Source organism: Haemorhous mexicanus, chromosome 14 (assembly GCF_027477595.1).
Source record: "Haemorhous mexicanus isolate bHaeMex1 chromosome 14, bHaeMex1.pri, whole genome shotgun sequence".
Classification (NCBI taxonomy): domain Eukaryota; kingdom Metazoa; phylum Chordata; class Aves; order Passeriformes; family Fringillidae; genus Haemorhous; species Haemorhous mexicanus.
This window is the reverse complement of record NC_082354.1, coordinates 12,693,573-12,710,301: the sequence shown is the minus strand read 5'-3', so window position 1 is coordinate 12,710,301 and position 16,729 is coordinate 12,693,573. Positions and strand designations below refer to the sequence as shown.

The 16,729-nt window shown below is 41.6% G+C and overlaps 1 protein-coding gene across 1 annotated transcript; it reads left to right on the top strand.

Annotated features, from left to right (window-relative positions):
- The first annotated feature begins 853 nt into the window (after positions 1-853).
- IL13RA1 (interleukin 13 receptor subunit alpha 1) lies at positions 854-16,492 on the top strand. Its single transcript, XM_059859002.1, has 10 exons — positions 854-1,010; positions 4,114-4,271; positions 5,903-6,038; positions 7,811-7,931; positions 9,675-9,859; positions 10,245-10,396; positions 11,553-11,685; positions 12,143-12,239; positions 12,526-12,610; positions 13,763-16,492. The coding sequence occupies exons 1-10, from the start codon at positions 929-931 to the stop codon at positions 13,880-13,882; spliced, it is 1,269 nt and encodes a 422-aa protein (XP_059714985.1). The 5' UTR covers positions 854-928; the 3' UTR covers positions 13,883-16,492.
- The last annotated feature ends 237 nt before the right edge of the window (positions 16,493-16,729 follow it).

Genomic DNA, 16,729 nt, shown 5'->3' with positions numbered 1-16,729 from the left:
AAATGTGAGAGTAAAATTCCAAGTGACCACATTGTATTTGGAAAGGGCTGAAGGAGAGGGAGTTTGGGAAAGTTTGTGGAATGCAGATCTGAAAAAAAAGAACAATATGCATTTTTAGCACAGACGAGACCTGTAGAAATTAGCTGAATCTTCAGGAGGGATTTTGAAAAGCGGCATTCTGCCAGGGGCTGGATAACTGCTTCGACATCAAGAGAACTGCTCGGGGATGTGCCAAAGTAGATGCTTTCCTGGGAGACGATATGAACCATGCCTCGTCTGGGGCACGGTTCAATAGCTGTAGCAGACAAGTGTGAACCCAGTTGTAAAAGGAAAACTGCTTTGAGTCACAAAATGAGATCTTCGTGAGTCTGTGGCCGCGCTGCAGCGCCATGTGAGGAAGCACGGAGGGCACGGGGCAGCGGCGGGGCAGCGGCGCGGAGCGGGTGCGGTCCCCGCAGGGGCCGTGCGGCCACCGCCCGCGTCCCGCGCCGTCCCTGCCGTTCCGCGATTGCAGCGCGGCCAAGTCCGGGCTCGGGGAGGCACCGACGGCTCCCGCGGAAGGGAACTCAATGATCTCATTATCTTTTTCAATCGAATTGATTCCGTGAAGTGTCTCTGTGCTGGGCATGCGGCAGGCAGCGGCGGGGAGCAGAGGGCAGCGCAAGGGCAGCACGTGTCGCACCGAGGGGTGACAACAGAGGGAGGGCAGTGCGGGGTCGGGGGACGCTCCCGCCGCCGCCGCACAGCCCCGCGGCCCGGGGCGCTGCTGCCGAGGTGGCGGGGCCGGGCCGCTTGTCCCGCCCGGCTCGGATTACCTGGGCGGGCCAGCCCGGCCCGGCCCGGCCCGTCCCGTCACGCCGCCCTTCCCGGCCGGTCCGGCCCCTTGACGGGAAGTGGGAGCAAGGGGCCGCGCTGGGGCGGCCGAGCCATGGCTGTGCCCGCGGCAGCTCCGCTGCCCTGCCCGCTCCTCCTCGCCGTCTGCTGGGTGGTGGCCGCGGCGACAGCGGCAGGTAGGAGCGGGAAGGGCTGCGGGGACGGGGCGGCGGAGCTCGGGAGCGGCTGCTGGCTGCGCTCCGTGGCCGCAGGCGCGGTGCCGGCGCTGGAGCGGCCGCTCCGGGCTCTTCTCGTGCGTGGGTCGGGCGGCTCGGCCGTGGCTCCGCGCACACGCGGGCATGGATGGAAGGGAGATGCGGGCATGGATGGAAGGGAGATGCGGGCATGGATGGAAGGGAAATGCGGGCATGGATGGAAGGGAAATACTTTCATTTTGTAGTAGAAATCGCCCGAAGCTCGTCAGCCGTGTGTGAGGCGCCGGCTGCGCTCCCTGACATGTCGCTTACAGGGAGCGGGGATGCTGAAAATCTGCTCTCCCCTTTCAATAAGGCAGCTTTTGGCAGGGTCGGCAGAAATGTTTTAAGTTCCGTCTTCGTTTCCCGGGACCGTTTCTGCCTTAAAACCCCAAGCAGAACCCCCAACCCTGCTGCCGGTGCCCGCGTCTTGCGGCGGTGCGGGAGCGGCTCCGCCGGGTGCGGGCACGCAGAGCCTCCCTCGCCCGGCGCCTTCGCTCTTCCTTTAGTGTTCCCGGTTTTGGAAGTACCAATGTTTAGTTTTAGGAAACATGCGTGCGCGTCTGCGGGGACTTCGTTAGGACCCGGGCTTGAAGGTTTATTCTCTACTCATTTATCCAAAAACCCACCTATAGACATTACGAAATGTTATTTTTCAGCTGTCTGCAATTCGGTTTATCACTATGAAAACAACATTATCACTATGAAATCAACTTTCAGAAAATGCAGGGGGACAAAATAAAAATATTATGAGTTTTATATTACTTTACAACACTCTCACGTGATGCTTGAAGCAGAGGATTTGCTGATGTTTCCTCGTTAGGGCTTTTAGAAATAATATGTTTTCTATGCCTCATGTAATCTCTGCTGTCTACTGCTGTTCTTTTCTTAGAAGCACCACCGTGATTTTACATTTTAAGAGTGAAATAACGGCTTGCCCACGTTTTGTAGTTGGTCATTGAGTTGTTCTGCAAAATTGCTACAGAAATTTTAAAAATGAGAGCATGAGACGGTGAGCATGAGCATATTTTACACAGACAAAAGTATGAGATTGGCTTAATCTATGAATAAAAGCTGAATTAAAAAACATTAAAACACGCACTTCAGAATTCTGTAGATTATTCAAAAACCTACTAGATTTAAACTTTTAATGTTTATTATTTATTAATACATTTTACTGATTAATTTATAAGCTGTAAATATTAGAATTTCTTTGTGTGGCTAGTAATCCACAAATTTAAGTGCAATGGCTTCTAATCAAACCTTTTAGAAGAAAATGTTTAGAACTTCAGGGTAGAAATAAGGGATGACATTTTTTAATGGTTTGTGGCTATTGTAGGTAAAAGTTCAAGCATGAGAAGATGGAATGCTTGGAGCTGTGTAATCTTGTTGAAATTTTTTTTTTTAATATGATCAAAAGGGCTCAGTATTTGCTAACGTAATGTGCCAAGGCTGTTCCTAAAGCCAGTTGTATGTTTTTGTTAGTGGAAGAGGTAATAGGCAAAGATGTTCTTGCTACATTCATTTTTCTCACTGGAGACTGTATTTTTGCAAGAATAAAAATTTCTCTTTTCTGCTCAAACGAAAATCCCCAAAATATTAAGTATTCAAACAAACTAAGCATATTCAAACTAAATCAGTGAATCTTTGTAATTATTCTCATTATCTGTGCAAACACATGGATTATAATGGTGCCTGATCTCTACCATCGCCTGTCCTTGAACTGTGCAAAGGTCTGAGAGAGCTCCAGAAGTTTGATTAATTCCCTTCAAGATTTAGCTACTCTGGCATTCAGGAAATGTAAAATAATGGTGTCATGGATGCTTTGAGCAGAACTGTTGCTCAAGGAAGCTCTTTTGCTTCTCTGTCTTCCCTCTTCCTTGTGCTAGCAGAAGGAAACCGGGCTGCACTGTGACCTGGATGGGAAAACTGATCTTGATGGAATTATTCTGCCCTTTTCCTATGAGCTCTCTTGAATGTTGGGATGGGTTGAGCTTGTCCCCTGGGACAAGCTCCCAGGAACCTGAGCTTGGTTGCCTGCAAGACCTGCAGCACGAGCTGATATCTATTTGAAGTGTTTGTGAAACTATTGAGTAACAAGGGTATACTCTTGTGGGTGCACAGACTGAGAAGTGGTGGTGGCTCAGTGATGATACCTGGAGATACCCTGAGAAACAGAAATTGAACTTCTGGTTCAACATCTTCTCATAGTACCTATTAGAGTAGCCCTTTAAAAAAACAAAGTTCACTTTTACTTTTTTAGGGAATTCCCAGTTGGTGATGTTTTCTAGAATTGATGTCTGACATGTACTTTACTTTTTCCTGGATGTTTGCCATTTCCTGTCGTGTTTCCCTTCTTTGTTTTCTAATATGGTCTTCAAGCTTTGTGGTGGGTCTTGAGCAGGCATTGACTCAGTGCACACCATAAGAAAGGGTCAATGCACAAATGGATTTATCTCTGTGACCGTCTCTGAGTCATGGCCCTGCTCTGCTTCTCGTTGGCTTTTGGGGAGGTAAAAAATGGACCACTGAAGTGTGGCAGCAGTAAATTACTACTTGTCCCACACTGGTTTTGCTCACTGTGCCAGAACATAGCATTGTATTTTTAATAGGTAATTGAGAAAGCAGTGTGGTTTCCTTGTTGTTTTTTAACATTCTTGCATTTGCAGTCTTTGCTTTGCACGCAGTCTTTGCTTAGATTGTGCTTGTAACGTACAGCTGTTACTTGCAAGATGTAATCACTTGTCTTTTTAAGGATTTCTCTTTAAAACTATGCTGATGGATAACTTTTGGGGAGAACATGGTATTAATTGCTCCACAAAATGTATATACTGTTTTTACTAAAGTTTCAGCATGTGATTCATCTTCCCGCAACGTGCAAAAGTTTGAGTACCACAACCACTGCACTGCTGCAGGCTGCAGTTTCTTAAAATTACTTTTCAGTTATTTGTGTTCTTTTCTGTCAGAGAGTAAAAAATCTGTCAGCATTACTAATGGTAAAGTGTGGCCCAACAGGATTGTTACACTGGTAACTCCTTTCTTCCAGGAGCAAAAGTTCTTCCCTCTCCATCCAGCCTGAAGTATTCATTGACCCATATCTGTACTCTGAACTGGACATGGAACCCCCCAGAGAACATCAGCAGCAGCTGCAACCTGGAGTATTCCAGTGACATCGTCATTAATGGGGTTCCTGAGGACAGAAGAGTAAGTACATCACCTCTTTGAGCTCTGTGTTCCAGTAAATGTCTTACTGTTATAAAACTCCGTGTGGGAGAGCTTATTCACATATATAAATACAATTTTAATACAGCATTTCATTCTTATTATGGGATCAAAACCTCAAAAGTGAATCATACCAGCATATGGGATCTTCAGATCAGAAAAATCTGTCTGTTGCTCTCTGATAACTGAGTGCTGGTGGTAACACTGAAGTACTGTAATTATAATGGGAGAAGTCTCCTTTCAGTCTTTGCTTATGCAGCTTTCTAGAAAAAAATAGATACAGGGCAGTCTACATACTCAAGAGTTTAATGGGAATTTGCAAAGGCTTTTCTCCTTTACTTTGGATTCAGTTTAAAGAGACATGCAGATTTAGTTGTAGTTTGACAGTGTTGTATCTTCTGGAAGCAGTGCCAAGAATTAACATTCTCCCATTTACCCTCTTGCTGCAATTACAATTTTTTATGGGAGGGTTGTGTTTTGACGACAATATGGTGCATGTTTGTTGCCTGGAACAGAAGTAATTTGTTTATAACTCATATATAACTCAATTGTATTGGGCTTTTGTTTTCTGTGTTGGATGGTTTGCAGCCCAGATGTGCTCCTTGCTGTGGATTAGCTGCTGTTTGAACAGGGCATTGCAGTGCCCATTGCTATGGACTGTAGGACAAGTATTTTTACAATTTATTGCCAGTAAGAAAATAAATACGTTATTCCACACTCTGGGAATTTGAAGCCTTTGGTAGATGCCTGCTGTGGGGGAGGCAGTGCTGCAATTTCAGATATGGTTACAATTGATATGATGCCTCTTGAAGCAGTCCATTCTTGTTGAGCCCTGTTACAGTCTTACAGCCTGATGCTTACATTGGCCTCTTCATGCTAATGACTGTATTTTTTCTCACAGCTCCAGGATATCCTGGACATGAGTAGGGATGTGGTTTGGCCAGTTTGGATGGAGCAGTGAGCAACCTGTTCTAGCAGAACCCAGGAACCCACAGCGAGGGGGCTGGACCTGGATGATCTTTAAGCTCCCTTCCAGCCCAAAGCATTTTATAATTCTGTGACTCTGGTTTTGCAAACAGCTGAGCTGATTTAATGCCACTGCTAAAAGAGTGATGTTTCATTTTGACACTAATGATCTCTAATAATCTTCATTGGACCTTTCAATGAGCCAGTTGAACCTGCTAACACAGCAGAAACCTATTTACCTATTTTGATTGATTCATTAACAAATCAACAAGTAGAAGGTCTCCTTGCTTAAAGAGCTGGCTAAGTTTGTGGAAGGGTCTAATAGATATTAAGGTCATCAGCAATGAAAGAACTGAGGGTCAGCAGTTTCAGAGGACAGGATGAAGCAGACTGTACATCTTGCTGCATCTTTTGCTCTGTAGGTCACAGGGGTAGGAGTAGCTCTTTGTGAGTTCTGATTGTGCCTGAGAAAGAAAAAAGCAAAACCAAGTGATGCTGAGGCTTCCCAGGTAGCCAGACACTGGTTTCCTTTGGCTTTGAGCTGTAGTCTTTCTGAAGGAATGTAATATATCCTGACACTGGCAGGAATTCCCATTGTCTGAGATGGTATGACAAATGTTTTGGTTTTTCCCCCCATCCAAACCCAGGAATGGAGTAAGAGCCGTTTCCGTGTGACGGACGCGCACTTGAATGAGGAAATGCGCCTCAGAGTGAGAAGTGAATGCAAGAATGACAACAGCAGCGAGCCCAGCCCCTGGGTGGAGACCTCCCTTCTGCCAAAAGGTAATGCCAGCAGTGGCCAGACCCCTCTTGGCCCGAGGAGACATGGCTTTTTCTCTTCTCTTTCAACAAGAAATCATAAAATGCATCATAGAGAAATATCAGGCACAAGGGCTGGTTTTTTTGATAGTGCTTAAACAGAATGATTATACCATCCTTAAACATAACTGGGGTCTTCTGATGCTTAAAGTCTTCTGGGCAAGCTTGTAAAATTGAAGTGCTCTTCCAAAACAGCAGTGTGGTTCCTGTTGCTTGTCTTCTGCCTCCTTTGAGCCCTTCTTTCTGAAGGGCTGTAATATATCCTTACACTGGCAGGAATTCCCATGTGTCTGAGATGGTATGAAAAATGTTTTGGTTTTCTTCCCCCCTTCTAAACCCAGGAATGGAGTACAAACTGCTTTGGTTTTGGTGGTTGTGGCATAAGAGATTGCTCTGACTCCTTTAAGCCTGCTGCCTTCATGACTAACATCTAAATCAGTTTATTTTGTATGATTTTTCTGTATAAACAGAAGCCCATAAAATAACTCTATAATTGTCTATGTAGGAGGGAGGAATGTATTAAATTTAATAACTTGTTGAATAAATTACTTAAATAATTATAGTAGTGTTCTGTCTTTCTCAAAAGATGAATGAGGTCTACAAAGCATAGCAAAATGAATAGAGAAAAAGTATTTTTTGTTTCTTGGCATGCAGAAGTGTGGGGTCCACAGCAAAACTATTAGGAAGCAGACTTTGAGGAGTAAGCTATTTTGCTGAATACTTGAAGTTAGGATGTACAGCAAGAAAATGAGCCTCTTGCCTAAAAGTCTGTCTTAGCCCAGGAACATGACTTAATGTGGATGAAAACCACATGTTGTTGGGAGAATCAGAGACCTTATCAAGCTTGTGTGGGTGTCTGCCAGAAGGGTTCTGGAAAATCAAGGAGGCAGATCATTAGGACAGCATGCACTAAACAGGCTGGGGATTTTAAAAGTGTGTTTGCAGATGAAATATTTTTAATATATTTCTTGAAATAAGAAAAACTGTTTCATTTCCCTATACTCTTAGTTGCTGCTTCAGGGAGAATGCAAGCTTGGACTTTCAAAGTAGATTGAATTGAAAGACTTTATGCCATAATTGCTCTGCCTGGGTGATCCACTGCCCTATTCCCAATTGCTAAGTACTCATTTGTATTGATGTGACTTGAGTTTCCAAATGTTAGATTTTAATGTCTAAAGGCATATGGGTCTTGATTAAAAAGTCAAATTACCTAGTGCTGCTTTTGTCAAAATTTAAGACTCAGAGGTATTTCCTCATATTATAAATATAAAGCAACTAATACTCTACCTGGAGAAGCTAAAAGTAGTCAGCCTTTAATTATGGTTGACATTGATGGATGTAAAAGCATTTAGCTTTGTTATAGTTTTCCTGCAATTACCAGCTACTTTGACTTTTTTTTAAAGTACCTGTAGATTAATAGAAATAAATATTTTCCTGACTCAATACCTTGTCCTTAGCATCTGGTAACTCTAAGTAGCAGTTCAGCCATGGTGAATTCTGGGATGTGCTGTTGTGATTGGTTTGCCTCTCAAAGTTACTCTGCTGAGATTTCAGCCATTGCAAGCTCTAAACAGCTGGAATTCATCGTTTGTTGTGCTGAACAGGCAGTGTAGTCTGAGAGGTAACCAACCCATTTCTGCCTTCCAGTTTCAGTTATGAAATGTTTTACTTCTGGAACCAGCAGAGAAAACTTGGACAAAATAAATCTTACAGAACATTTCCAACTTGCCTTGCAGGTATTCTGGGTACTGCTGCTGTTGACTTGGGCTGTGTTTGGCACAATCTGGAGTACATGGCTTGTACCTGGCATCGTGGGGAGAATGCAAGCAGTGACACCAACTACACTTTGTCCTACTGGTTCGTGGGAGATTTGTATTCCCAGCTCTGAAGTGCTCTAGGACTAATCTTTAGTTTTACATGACACATTGCACTTGTCTGCTTCCTGTTGCTTTTAAAGTTCCCGGGGCATTGTGTCCAAGTTACTGCTCAGTCCCATCCAACAGAAAACTTCACCACTGAAGCTGCTATGGCCAAGACTTTTTGGAAAGTCAATATAACTGCTTTGTGTCTGCTTCTGTAGCCCAGATTACCACAGCTGCTATTGCTTTCTATATTTTTCTATTTGGGAACTTGATTCAAAGAGGGAATAATTAAGAACTAAGCTATACCAATGTATTAGTTACTTTCTTTGCAGTCCAAGAAAACAGGATGTTTAAGTTAGGATCACTCACAATGTATGTGTCAGCTCCTAAGCCACTGGGAAATGGTATGAAAGCATTAATAACTCTTAGCAGTACTTCTGTTTGCATCTTCAATGTTGTAAGTAACTGATTCACCCTTAAAGCAATGAAGAACATCTTTTTATCATCATCCTCCCTGCTGGCCAGTGGACAGCCATAAATGGTGTCTTGTTCCCAAGGAACAGACTTGTGTGAGCCAGCTCTTGGCATTGATAGCTGTATGTGCTGATCTATGCATACTTCTGCACCTTGATGGGGCTTGTGAAATGCCAGATTGCATTAGCTTCTGTAGAAATAGTGGAGTTTCCTTTTCAAAAGCCCCATGTAGTAGTTTTAAATCAGCTTTCTGTCTTATTTGAACTAACTGCATAAACCTTTTGCTCTTCTTCCCCAGTGGCAGTCTTGCAGGCCAGCTGTTCAGTTTGGGGCATTTGGGCAGCAAACAGCACAAAACTTGCTGCTTTCATTAAATGTGGGGAGACTATTTGTTCCCTGTCTAGACAGCTCCTCAAACTTTTTCTTTGTTATAAGATCAGGACCAATGCAGGGTTGATGATCTGAATTTCTGGGTGGAGGGATACTTAGTGGAATAATGCTTTGGATTTGAGCTATATTTTTTCAACCTGCCCTTAATTTTAATGGAAGATGTAGCTGGAGTGACTTCAAAGTGGTTTAATTCATGCTGCTTTGAAAGAATAATAATTTTTAGATTTTTAAAGCCAAAAACTAAGAAAACACTTCAATTTTAGACTGAAAGATACATTTTCCACAATGCCAGTGAGGTGGGATTTTTTGTTTTGTTTTTCCTGGGAGGAAAGGCTACTGGTGTATTTTCATTGAGACTTGGGCCACAAAGAGAAGCAAGGAAGAAGTTTGTCTTCCTAACTTCTCTATTATTGGAAGGGAATACTGACATTTTGAAAATCAAATCAGGTAAATAGGTAAAGAGCTATCTGTCTCTGTCTCAAGAGCTGTGATACTTGAGGCAGAGCTAAAGATTGATCAGCTCATTCTATCACAGAGATGAAATTCTGCTGAGAAGAAGTGGTCCAAATTAGTATGTTTTCTAAATATTCTTTACTCCTTGGAATTGTTGTCCCATGTGGAAAATGTGAAGCAAAGGTGAGAGCAGTTGTTCTTTTTGATATAAAGCAAGCCTGCCTCTCTTCACAGAAACAAGACTCTCTCTAAAGCTTGAGATAAATTAGAGGCTGCTTACTTTGCTTAGCTTTACTTTTTTATATGCTATAGCATAGCTTTAATGCAATATCAGTCTTTAGAATTTGTAACACATGTTTATGAACAAGCTTTCCCCTTGCTGTCCTTTTCTTCTGAGTTTTATAATAATTTATTGCTCTAGGTTTGATGGCTTGGAAGACCCTAAGAACTGTAGCAACCCCTCTGTAGACCAAGGAACCTTTGAATGCATTTTCAATCTTACCTTCCCAAAAGAGAGGAGAACTTATCCTGCTATAAGTATTTTGATTAGAGGTGATTCTGAAGAAGTTAGGCCTGTCTGTGCAAGTAAAAATCCTACCACCCTTGGTAAGTTTAACATCACATCATAAAAATATAATTAAAGTAAGGAATTTGGTAGGACATTGTGTTTGAGAAACTTCACCTCATAAAGTATGGATGAGAGAATGAGGCTAGATGCTCCCTTTTACTGACCTTTGATTTGAAATTTTATAGACAAGAGTTGGTTTTCTGTGGGATGGGTATCTGGGAGGAAGGGGGAGGGGTAATTTTCTATTAACTTCTACTCTTATTCTTTGGTTAGATTTACTCTTACTTTGACTTACTGGTGCCAACATCTTCCTCTTTCTCTTCTTAATCTGGTGTAAGTGTAATATTCTGCAATACAGGACTGAACAATTTTTGTAAGTGGTGAAATAGACTTTTGAACTAATTGTTCCATTTTGCATTTCAGTAAAACCTGCCACACCAAGACAATTGACATTGTCAAAGACTAATGATAGAATTGATGTAAAGTGGAGTGAATCAGAAACTTTTCCAAAAAGTTGTTTACACTATGAAGTTAAGTGTTGCAATGGTGATTTGGACACCGGTCAGATCATTGCAGTGAGTTTTCATTGCTATTTTTTTTCCAGTGAATCTTTTGAATTATTTGCAGTTGAAAATGAGCAGTTGCATGTGACTGGGGCAGGTGCCAGAGCTGGAAGTGCTGTGTGAATGTAGGATTTTTCTCTCATACTTTGGGTTTATGTTAGTAAAAGCTGTACATCAAAATTCATGCAAGTCTTATGAATCCTTCCCATCATTTGTTAGGGCAATTTGCTAATGTGTGAGAACAGTCTGATAAAGAGGGATTTACTAGACTGTCAGGAAATGGTGCCTGTCTGCTTCTCAGGCATGTGGGCTTTGGTGGCTTGGTGCAGGGTTTACCTGCTGTTGGTCTCTGTGGTCATGGGGCAGCTTTGGATTTAAATGCTGTGACCTGATTTCCCTAAAGAAAAATCAGCTGCTGGTGCACACAAGAACAGAGAATGTCACAGAGAAGAGCAAGGGGATAAAGACTGAGGGTGGATGGGGAGAATGAGGGGTGCACCCTCAGACACCCTGATTTCAGTGTGCACATAAAAAGCATTGAGTTCAGTGTCTGGATGGACTTGTGCTGTGTGTCCATAGCCAGACTGAATGTACTGTTTGATCAGAATGGTAAAAACAACTTGATAAAGTTCAAAGTGAGTGGCAGTCTTCTCCTGTGGAGCATGTGTAGTTGTTTATTCTACCCCAAACTCGAATGCTAGCAACATTCCCCAGGAAACTGGTATTTTGGATGAAAAAGAAGTGCAGTTAGATCCTATCTAGTGTGTGCTCTTTGTAGAGGCATCACAGAACACTTTGGTATGGTTGGTTATGCTGCCCTGACAAGAAGGGAAGGTAAATCACAGCTGTTTCTCAGAAAAAGGAAAAGAAAAAAAATTATAAGGCACCATTCCAAGTGCTAAGTCTTAGTTTAATCATCGATGCCAAATGCTGCATGATAGATGTAGTAGTGAATGAGATTAAATCTTAGCTTTGGAATGTGCATTTAGGCCTTCTGTGCTTGTTAAATTCCACTATGTCCTATTTTTAATGAGCTTTCATAGTCATAAAAAGGTCTTCCATCAAAACATTCAGAATACATTAGCTGCACAATGTAAATAGTCTTGAAAGTGACTGAGAATACGCTGGTTATTGAACAAAGCAAATTACCTTTCCTTTTCTGCCTTAGTCTGAAAAGAATTCTGTGTCAATTGCTGGCATTGATGCAAATAGCAAGTACACCTTCAGAGTGAGAGCAAAGCCAAAGCAGGAGTGCTACAACAGCCATCTCCAAAGTGACTGGAGTGAGGAAAAGAGCATTGGTGAGAGACTTGTGCCTGCACTGTGCTGCACTTTTACTCTTCATCTGTAAGGCATTTAATACCTTTCTGTCTGCTAAATAAATGGGAGTCAAAGATCATCTCCTTATGTACCTGTTTGATTTTGAGTGAAAGAGGGCAGAAGAGCTCTAGTCCTTCAGCAGCACCACCAGTCCCAGCCTGTGCTGCTGTTGATAGTGGTGCCATTTGTGGAGCTGTGCAAAGTCCAGTGTAGCCAATTTTTCAGCCCTGAGTCTTGCTCATTTGCATTTCCTTGCCAAACACATCAACATTATAATCCCATCTTTGGAAAACAAGATGGTCCTTGCCTATAAAAGTGCTAGTGTACTTGATAAAGCACTGAGTCTATGAACAAATTGGAGAATTAACTATTTTGTTGTCATTATTCCTAAAAAGCCTCTCAAAATATCCCTAAGTTTCTACAATTTCTGTTTTCCAGGTGAGAAGAGGGACTCTACAATCTATTTTGTTCTAATAATTACCATTCCATTAATAGTAGCAGTATCTACAATAATTCTACTAGTTTATCTAAAAAGGTAAATATTGATCTCCCTACATTTGCTACTGTCTTTGTCAAGATGAGAGTTATTTAGAATCTGTCTATGTCAATGTCCCCCTTCTGTTTTGGTAAAAGTAAAAATAAGAAATGGGTAGAGTTGCACAGAGAATGAAGGCCAGCCAGTGATGACAGAGTTGACTCCACAAATTTTCTTTACTGTACCCAAACATGATTTTGACATTTTTAAATGATTTAGTGGTTTTTAAATGATTTTTGAATTAATATATCTTTCATCTAAATATTTTCTTTTTAACTTCTTGAAGGCTGAAGATATTAATTCTTCCACCAATTCCAGACCCAAGAGAAATTCTTAAGCGCATGTTTGGAGAGCAGAATGAGGATTCCCAGGTTAGTAAGAAGCTGTTGGGCCAACAAATCTATTGAACTGGGATCTCTGGGCTTGCAGTTTTGTTTTTCCTATGTCTGTCTTAAAACTAACTGTGTATAAGTAAGCATATCATATGAAGATTAGGTATTTTTCAATACTAGGAATTGTTCAGGAACAATTACCCAAAACTTAGATTTCCTTCCCCACCCCCCCCAACTGACATGTACTTTTCTAGTTAGATTAATTGAATTGCTTTATTCTGTTACTCCAACTACTAGTCCCTTAAATTTGTTTCAGGCTGGGGTTTTTTGGGTGGCAGTTTTCTGATTGTCAGGCTTCTTTTGCTGTGTGGGTTTTGGTTTGAGGATTTTTGGTTTTGTTTTTGCAACTCCATTAAGTGACTTTTACTGAACGTTCTTGTCTTTCTGCTACTTAATTGTATTTATGATGCTGAATTAAGCTATTTGTGTTTGACTTCCAGAAACTAACATTTTTAGCACTCTCACATTTATCATAGTCTGTTAGGTAGAAAGTAAATCAGACATATAGCTTCTTGTTGGCAAAAGAACAAAACCAGCTGTAGTTGTTTCAGGCGTTGGTTGATGAAAGGCTTGCAGTGGTGCCTTATTTCAGGGAAAATAAACATAATACCATTAAGGAAACTTATTTCTAAATAAATCTCTCTGAGTAGCCCTTTATAAAAATCCTGAGAGAAGTACACTGACAAGCCCTAATTCAAACCTTGACATGAATGTTGTTCTCCCAGATGGGAGTCTTGGCCACTGTGGGGCTGTAACTGTGGTAGCTGTTATACTTTGTTGTGCTTTCACAAATGTTTTGTTACTGCCCCAAGTGATTTTCTCTGTGTGCTCAGTGAAAACTCTACAAAGTGTGTACATGCTCAGTTCTCCATCCTCCTGCCTGAGATTCACCCGTTGGCTGTAGTTGGAAGCACCCTTAAGGTGGGAACCAACCTTCAGTTCCTCATCTCTGGAGGACATTTCTTCTGTCAGCCAGGCCTAAGCCATGGCTCTGAAAAGCACATTTTGTTGCCCAGCTACCTTGGCTTTCCACCATAATACAGGGTATATGTTGGGGTCTGTCTTACTGGGGTGAAAAAGCAACACTTGCCACGAGGAAATACTGTTAAAAATGTTGTTCCTCTCTTTCAGAGCTCTGCAAAGGATGATCCCATGAATGCTTTTGACAGGTTAATTATAGAAGAAGAAATTCATTCTTTAATTTTAACAGAAACTTCAGAGAGCACTAATCCTGAAAAAGAAAACAGGTAGACTCTGCTTTATCAGTGAAAGAGGAGGAAGCTGATTCCTGCTCCTGTACCTCAGGTGACTGTAGATATGAAGAGGCCTGTGAGGCACTGGCCAGCTCTTCTTCTCTGAAGATGCATCACTAACAGTGGCTGTTCTTCCATCTCTGCCAGAAATACCCATCTGAGCTCAGTCAGGATGAGCATGTGTGTAATCCCTTGGGACTGCATTGTGGGTTCCCTGCTCTGGCTTCAGCCAGCTCTGCCCTGCAATTGTTACTGCCACTTGCACTTGTGTTTGTGCCTCACACCAGACTGTCAGCGTTGTTTGGGTTTGTTTTTTTTTTTTTGGAGCAAGCACTGTGACTTCTCTGAAGTATTTGGCTCTGTTTGCAGAAGGTGGGATGGGTCATTAGTGCTACCACATGGAGCTGCTGCCAGATGGGATGGCAAAGCATGGACTGTTTGTGGATAACCCTTTGTGTGCCTGGGCTGGGCACTCTCTGGAGGGCACTTATGGACTGAGCTTCTTGTGCTTCTGCTCATCAGCTGGGACTTGGTCAAATCCCACCAAAGAAGGTATTTTTTAAATTTGGAAATGTGTATGAAAAGCCTCTGCTTTCCAGCTGGTGTTCAGAATATTCATAAAAAAAGGTTTAGTTTTGTTATCCTGTCAGTTGCCTGTCCTCAGATGCCTTGCCTTCACGGACTTCTTGGGTTAATTTTACTTTGTGTAAAGTGAGAAATAGATTTTTTTTTTTTTACTTGTTCTGTGCAGTAGCAGGTAACTGTATTGAGTCTCACCAGACTGTGATTCTACTTTGGCCATATTGGCCTGAAGACACCTGATTTTTAGCAGCTAAGTTGTCCTGAGCCTGTCCAGCAAAAATATCAGGATGGATGCATGAGTCTAAGGAGCTGTGGTCAAACAGATTAACATTAAACCACTGAAACCCACCTTCAAGACCCATCCTTACTGCCAAACTGATGGATCTGGGGAAGAGGGGGTGACAACCTTGACCTGTTTTCTAAGAGATAAGTTTTATTCTTTCTGTAGTGATGAGATTCTGATTTGAGCTTCCCCTCTAGGACTTAGCAATGTGAAACAAGGTGCTGATTTGACTTTTTACAAAATATTTCTTCTATATTTTACTGTAACAGTTTGTCAAGTGGTTTTGTTGTTGTTTTGTTCATTCTGTGATGGTTTTGAGGGTTCTTTACCCAGCAAAGCTCAGCAGGTGTTTTCTGGACAACTGTGACATTTTTCTGCTCTGTATTCTCAGCATTAGTTTCTGCCCTGTGCTGCAAGGTTGGTTACAGCAGTACCTTGATTGTGCTGGAGGAAGAAGATAATGGAATGGAGAGAAAAGGATCCATGGAAGCCCTTTATGGTTAGTGCTCAGGGATTTCTTGCTCCTTCCAGATAAGTGTAGACATGAGTCATGGACATGGGCAGTCTTAGCAGACTGGGAAGAGATCTCCTGATAGGCTTTCTAGGAGAGACTTTATAGCTACCAACCTTTTAAAGTTCATCCCTGTCTTCAAACTCCATTCAGTCAAAAAAGTGAAACTAAATGCTGTATTTTTAGAACATATTGTTCTGCAAGAAGTAGGATGAGTGCCACATGCTTTTTGGCTACAAGTGTGCATTTTTTTATGCACTTATGTATTCCCTCCTTATCAATATATCCAATTCTTTACCCATTGTTCCCTGAGCCACTCAAATATAGTTTTTTCCATGTCTCTTATCCTCCTTTTGTTAGTGGTAGACAGGGGAGGAGAAATGTAGCAGAACTAGCAGACCCCTTATTAGCATATGCCTTTTACCTCCAATCAGGCTGTAAAAACCCCAACATTATAAAAATTAGTAAATGATACAAAATGAAAATAAAGCCTCAGGGATTTCAGTGAGAAAAAACTCAGGTTATACAAAGTCAGCTAGTAGCACTCTCTGAAATTCCAGAGATTAAGGAATAGCATGAGGAAAAGAGTAATTACATTCCTTGCTGAATTCATTCCCTCTGCAACATTGATGTCATTGCAATGATAAATATTCCTTCAATCTACCTCATCTGGAATGTTGCTCAACATAGACCACTAGACAGAAATGTATAGTTTCAAGATAAGTAAGCATAAAAGTGTAATATAAACTTTTGTAGCTTTCAGCTAGCAATCTAGGAAAATCAGTACTTACTCCTAAATTCTTTTGACTTTTATCCTGGTGTCTATGACAAAACCAAAATTTAGTTGCTTAAAAAAAAAAACAACAAACCAACCAAAATCCCTAAACAAATTTGAAAAGCCTTAGAATGGGGGAAAAAAAAAGGATGGAAGGTGTTAGGCCAAAAGAAAGATTTAAATGCTAAGGATGGTTTAAGTCACTATATAGAAAGGTTTTGAATAACACTAGTTGACACTTCCTCATGGATTCATTTATTGAGCCTGTGTTTCAGCATGTAAAGCAAGTATCTGAATATACTTTCACGTTTAACATGGTTTTTTATAAGGTAAGATGTTTTTTAGCTTGAAATTATCCAAATTTTGCAGTGATTTATTTTTTTTCTTCATTGCAGTTACATGATCTGTAAATTTGTTCAAAGAGTGAATAAATGTGATTGAATGCTTTTCAGTGTAATGGCATGGCATTTTGTTCTTGGGTTGAGGAGATTAAACTGTGGCCAAAGAGATGGATTTTTAATGAGGAACCATGTTTCAAGCATGCAGAACCCAGAGAAGAAAAGCTGAGTTGCGTTTCTCTCTCTTCCCTTTTAAGAGTGAACTCAGCCCACACACCCCTTGTGGATGGACTGCATGACCATATTTTTGTCTGGGATAGTGGAACAGAGATGGAGCTGAGCACAAGGGTTGGGCA